The 6,921-nt window shown below is 30.1% G+C and overlaps 1 protein-coding gene across 1 annotated transcript; it reads right to left on the bottom strand.

Annotated features, from left to right (window-relative positions):
* Window positions 1-4,505: 4,505 nt before the first annotated feature.
* Window positions 4,506-6,046, bottom strand: LOC107956978 (uncharacterized). Its single transcript, XM_041112579.1, has 2 exons — window positions 5,521-6,046; window positions 4,506-4,976 (listed from the first exon to the last, which is right to left on the bottom strand). Exons 1-2 carry the CDS (start codon window positions 6,019-6,021, stop codon window positions 4,884-4,886), a joined length of 594 nt encoding a protein of 197 aa, XP_040968513.1. The 5' UTR covers window positions 6,022-6,046; the 3' UTR covers window positions 4,506-4,883.
* Between the last annotated feature and the right edge of the window lie 875 nt (window positions 6,047-6,921).

Here is a 6,921-nt window from a genome sequence, read left to right on the forward strand (position 1 = left end):
TATTTGTTTAGTGCCATACATAAACACATACTTATATACTAGTTTTGCATGACATGACAAGAAGCCGGTTGGTAGATTTAAATTTATCATTATTTCTTTATAAATGCATATATATTATTTTTATGTAAGATCCATGCTTATTACTTACATTTCATTTTCTTTTTCATTTCCTTTGCAAGTTTTATAACATTTAAGCCAAGTGACGGCATTTTTTAAATAATATGACCAATTCATATGGCTATTCTCATGTGGAACTAAAACTTTCAAGTCAAATATCTATATTATATATAAAGGGTGGAATGACATTTATATCCCTCTAACTATCAAGCCTCTGTTTTCTGTTTCTAAGTTTTGAAATATTGTCACTACTCATTTCTCATTATATTTAAATTGTGTTATAAAATAATGAAAAGGAATAAGGGATAGAAAAATAAAGAGATAAGAATATATGTGATTTAATTTTAATTTCTTTTCTGTTCAACACTGCGATTCAACTTTTTCTAGTAATAAAATAAAATAAAAAGAATGTAAGTGATTTAAATAATATTTTTTTAAAGTCTATATTTATAGATATAACAAGCATGATGATATAAAATTTTATTCTTAATAGACTTTAGAGTCCTAAGTATATCAAATTTTTTTATTCTAATATACATATTATTTATAACACTCCTTTTTGAATTTTTACTATAAATAATATACTTCGCTAAAATATTTACTAATATAAAAATAGGTAACTTCTATAATATTCACATGTTTTAAATATATATATATAATTTAAAGTATATTAAATAAGCATAACTAAAAACTATTCTAAAGAAAGAAAAGATGCATGTTGAATAATAAAAACAAACAAACATAAAGTAATTTTAATTATCTCCATCTCTAATAAAATAATAAATTATTTAATCATTGTCCTTAAAAAAAAGTCTTTTGTTTCTAGATGTGTTAAACCATTCAAAGCCATGGGAGTTATCATTCTTTGTATGTCAAATATGGTTTAACATTCTACATTACCCCCCTTCAGTTTCATAGAATCTTGATAGGATTTAATAAAATGTTTAGGTATATAATATGTATATAATATGTACATGACTAATGATTTTTCATACCACATCAATAATATAAGTCATCTCTACTCCTTAAAAAGTTCTCTTGAGAATTCATTTTTTCATTATAACCACCTCTTTGATATTTATGTATTGTCACATTAACTTTAAGGAATAGAGAGATTTAGTAGGATAGGCTTGATGATTTTTCATTACTAGCTCGTTATTTTGTTCAAACACAAGTAGACATGATATTAATTCAAAATATTTTTTAAAATGTTTATCAAGATATTGCTGCTGCAAAAGCACATTTGAAACATGAAAAGTTGAGAAGTTTTTTCTAGCAAGCCCTCATTACTAGTATTCTCCCTATTCTATTTTAATTGCAAACTTACCTTACATATAGCAAAACTATACTTACTCATAGTTTTTAAATCTTGTAACCATTGGTGCATCCAATCATAATGAGTTTTAGGTGGAATTATTTTTTTTATGGATCATTCATAGTCAAATATTTTGCTCTCAACCTTTTATGGAGATGATGACGAATAGGGGTGAGTGTTCGATCGAATCAAATCGAATTTGATGAAAAACTTTCTAGTTAATCAAGTTGACAAATATTATTTTATCATCCTAACTCCATTTGAAATTTTCTCGAATCGAGTCGAGTGAGATGGAATTCAAAACGAGTCGAGTGAGATGAAATTCAAATCGAATCGAATCGAATATATTTGTTCGAGTTAAATTTAAAAAATACTTTGGGTCCTTGTAGCAACTGCTACTTAAAGGTGAGCATGGGCCGGGCCGGGCTTGGCTCGGCTAAAAATTCAGGCTCGTTTGCTAGGCCTTGGCCCGGCCAGGCCTGAAAAATGGGCCTAAAATTTTGCCCAAGCCCGACCTGGATAAAAATACTAAAACCCGGGCCCGACCCGGCCCGCCCATATTATTTTTATATGATTATATATACATCAAAAATACTAAAAACATCAAAATAAATATTTCCCAACAAATTGAAAATAAATTTTAAAAAATAGGTATACTTAAATAACACTAAGATAGACGCAACTTAACAAGCAAATGTCTCTAAAATAATAACAAAATTAACAATAAAATAAGTTTTATACAATATCCAAACAATAACAACAAAATAGTAGCAACATAATAGTAAAATGGTAACAAAATAGGGAGAAAATAACAAGAAAATAATATTAAAAAATAATATTTTTTTTCCTTTAGTGAAGTCAGGCCGGGCGGGGCCTAGGCCAAAAATGCCTTACCCAAGGCCCAGCCTGTTTTTTAAACGGGCCTTATTTTTTGTCCAAACCTATTTTTTGGGCCTATATTTTTGTCCAAGCCCCCACATTTCGAGCGGGCCTTCAGGCCGGGCCGGGTGGCCCGACCCATGCTCACCTCTACTGCTACCCACCATAATTAAATTTGTTGTTAACTTTCATCCCCTCATAATTTATTTATTAATATTTTATATACAGGTTAGCTTCTTTGCTTGATTAATTGCTTCAATTATATTTTGATTCTTGTCACCATGTATTTTGAAATTAGAAAATATATTAAAAGTAAAAAATGTATTTTTTTTAATAAAAGTTATTTTAAAGATAAAATGTGAAATTGATACCAACAGAAAATTTTAACACAAATATTTTATAGCATCATAAATAATTCAATTTTAACAGAAATTGATAAAGATTCAGCATGATCAAACAATCAAATAATATAAATAATACAAAATATAAAATTTAATTCAATAATATAAATAGTAAACATAAATTTGAAAAAAAAATTGGAGTTTGGGGGGAAGTAAAAGTTTTGGGGGAAAGCAAAAGGAAAAAAGTTTTGGGGAGAAAGTAAAAGGAAAAAAAATTTGTGGGTTTGGAGGGAAGTAACAGTTTTGGGGAGAAAATAAAAGGAAAAAAGTTTTGTGGAAAGTAAAATTTTTAAGAAAATAAAAGGGAAAGAAGTAATTTTTTAAGGGGAAGTAAAAGTTTTAGGGAGAAAGTAAAAGGAAAAAAGTCTTGGGAAGAAAATAAAAGGAAAAAAGTTTTGAGGGTTTAGGGGGAAGTAAAATTTTTGGGGCAAAATAAAAGGGGTTGGGGTGGGGAAAGAGAAGTAAAATGGTTTGGTATTTGGTTTATTCGAATTATTCGAGTTATTCACATTCAAAAATTCAACTCAATTAAAACTCGAAATTCAAAAAAATTCGAGTTGATTCGATTAACTTGATTAATTCGATTTGAATAGTTAAAACTTCAAACCATTTTTTCGAGTTGAATCGAATTTTGCTTACCCTTAATGACGAAGAAATATCATGGCTTTGGCTTTGTTTTAGTTGGATGGCTCATTACCTTGTATAATTGTATTCTCAAAACATTTAGCATTTAGATGATTTTAAACATTAACAATACTTTGGTTGGCTATAATGAAATAGGGCTGTAATGGAATAGAGCTGTAATAAGTAATTCAACTGTTTAGTTGAATGGAATGGAATAGAACTGTAATAGTATTCTTGTGTTTGATTGAATGGAATGATGTTGTAATAGCATAAGGAAAAAAACTAAAATGACCAGAATATCCTTAGCAGAATTTTTTTTAAGGTAGATGATTATTGTTATTGTTATTAAATTTTAATAAAATTATTATTGAAAATAATTTAATAAAAATAATAAATAGTTTAACCATATTTTAACATAATTATTATTAAATATAATTTAATAACATTCTTAATATAATTATTATTATATGAATTAAAAAATCAAAATATATAATACTATAAAAAATATATATATAAATATATATATAATACAAGCAACCCCATTGGCAATGAACATACACATGAATTCTATGCTTGCTATGTCACACTATGAAAATGATAACAAAGATGATAACTTGAGATTGAAAGTTTTAGAAATGGAGAAGATATAACATATCAAATCGAGAAATTTATTATTCAAAGTTGGATGCATACAGTGCGGACTATGTTATGAACTTGCTTAGGGCCTAAGCTCTCTTTTCTATATAAAAAAGAATGAGTTCGATGTATATTGTGGTTTTTTCTTAGTAAAACTGAGATTCACAAAGATCATTTTACTAATCTAAACTGTAACCATTTTAATAAACTAAAAAAAACAACAACTTGTCTGACCTTTTTTAACAGTTGCTCAACTAATTATAATTCCATAACTTCAAACAAAAACAAATTATAACTCCATTAAAATTAAGAGTCAAAGTTAATAACTTGCAGAACCCAATCCACAATATTAGCAGGTTTTTTGCATGGACAAAACCCAATTTCTATATTTAGTTAACTTATTGAAAATATATTAGAGAGAGCGAGAGAGAGAGAAAATCTGCAGAAACCCCATTTTTATTGTCGATTTCTTATCCAACAAAAGTGTTTTCTTTTTTCATGGAAATTCAAACATCGAATCATCAAACATATATCCACTGCAAAATTTTTCATTGCAAGACAGCTTAAACACAAAAGAATCCTCAGATATGTATGTTCAATAATAATAAAGCACTTAAAGTTTCATTATTCCAATGTTTGTATCGATCCAAAAGGCTTCACCTTTTGCCCTTTATATCCAAAACTAAAGTATCTTTGGTAATAAAATTGGTGTGTACCTTTGACCTAAAACATAATATGCTGCTTCTTACCCTCGACAAATAGGATCATTGTTGTCTATTCTGTTTCAATATCTCTTGCTCCTCTCTTGTCTCGTCCTTCAAGGCTATCAGTAGTCTCTTCCTCGAGGCGATCTGGGTTGTACTTTCCCATAAGCAGGGTCAATTCCTTTTCAAACCCTTCCTCAAGCTCAATCAGCTCTTCCCAATACTGCTGTGTGATTGCCAACCTTCGGTCTTGAGGAAACTACGGAAGAACCAACACAGAAGAAGGCTGAATGGAAGAACCTAATCAAGGAAAAGGAGGAGATGGTAAATCACTGTAGATCAATGGCTAAAGTAAAGATAGGCTGCAGAAGGAAATTCTAGAGGCAAAGAGAACTGTATATAGTGCACTAGTCAAAACTACAATGATCAGCTAATAAAAGAAAAAATGTATATAGTGCACTGGTCAAAACTACAGGCTTTTCTTGTAACAAACAATCCCATTTAAACAAAGACTCACTAACTCAAAACATAACCAAAGATTCCCATCACTAAAATCACCACCAACAATTTGCCTCTTTAAACATACTAACAAACTATCAATTCCTGTAGCAGAAACATCAATCATTTCTTTAACCCAAATTAATTGTTCCTTTACCGAATCAACAAGCTTTCCATACAATTTATTAACAATTCCAACAAGTAAACTTTAAAGCAACTTATACCTATCAATGACAATAGCATGTAAGTGCTTAATAGGGTTCGATTAAAACAATACTCTTGGGGATCTGGGATAGTTAACGAAAAAGGGGGTCTTAATTTCGATTGAAGAAGGTCAAAAGCTTACCTTGTCAGTGAACTGCTTCACTCGATTCAGCACCGATTTAACATCTGGGTGTTGGATTGTTAGCCCTTTCCTTTCATACCGAAGTCGGATTTTCTTGAGAAAACTGAGAAATCTGGATTTCAAGCTGTGTTTTTGTTGAGAGAAAATTGAAACTGTTGACCCTGATTTTAGCCGGAGCACGAGGATGAATTTGTGGAGGCTAAGAGGACTGTTCGCTGGTAGGTAAAAATTTGGTGGCTTTTGATTTGAAGTTGAATCTAGGTTCAAGCTTAGATAGGGTTGGAAATGATGCTTCGGACGTGAAAAAGAGGGAGAAGGTTGGAAGGAAATGGGAATCAGAGGTTTAAAAAAAAGAAGAAAATGCTCAGATGAGAAAGAAATGAGAAGGGTAAAGATGAAAACTTTTAATGCTGAATTGGTATTCCGTGGGGGGAGGCATGAATTGTAAACGGTGATTTTGCCTTGAATAAGGCTGTAATGAATAGGTCTGTAATAGCCCATTCAGCCAACCAAACAATGTAATAAGGTTGAGCCCAAGGAATAGGGCTGTAATGCTAAACCATTACAGCCAACCCAACAAGCTATAAGTGTGTAACAACTGTTTTTCAGTGGTACTAGAAACCGTGGTTTTGAAATCTCATTTTTATTAATATTTATGATTTTATTATTGTATTATACTGATTTTTGGTCTAGTAATTTTATTACACGGTTAGTAATTAGGGTATAATGGCTAAATCATAATAATTGTAAAAGTTAATTACATTTGATTTTTAAGTGTTAAAGGCTTAATTAGTAAACATGCAAGGATTTACATAGCAATTATGCCATGTCCTATTATAGTGGATGGTTGGAGCATGTATTTTGACTTTGTTTTGTTAATTATTAAGTTAAATGAATAAAATGATAATAATAACAGTAAAAGAAAAACCTAAGCGAAAGGAAAGAGAATTTTTATTGTTATATTTCTCCACTATTTAAACTCCGTTGAAGAAGAGAATAGAAAGCTTCGAACTCTCCTAAGGAATCAACCCTTGCATATAAGTCTTATTTGAGTCTGTTTTTCATAAATTTTATGTTTTTGAGATCATTTGTGACAGCCCTAAATTGACCCTAGTCGGAAAGTGGTTTCGGGACCACAAAACCGAGTCATGAAAATAATTAACCGTTATATTTGATGCTTATTATATGTATATAGGCATGTGTGAAAATTTCATGTTTGAATTTTGTTAATTGTAAGTGAATTTTGCTAAATAGGACTTGTGTGAGAAAATTTAGAAATGTGCTAGGCAAATGTTAAAGTGGCCTATTGATGCATGTTAGAAAATGTTTGTCCTTGCATGTCAAATTACCCAAAACTTAGGATGGTGGCCGGCCATGCTATGGGTTAAAATGTATTATAAA

The sequence above is a fragment of the Gossypium hirsutum genome, chromosome A05, assembly GCF_007990345.1.
Source record: "Gossypium hirsutum isolate 1008001.06 chromosome A05, Gossypium_hirsutum_v2.1, whole genome shotgun sequence".
In the NCBI taxonomy this organism is placed as follows: domain Eukaryota; kingdom Viridiplantae; phylum Streptophyta; class Magnoliopsida; order Malvales; family Malvaceae; genus Gossypium; species Gossypium hirsutum.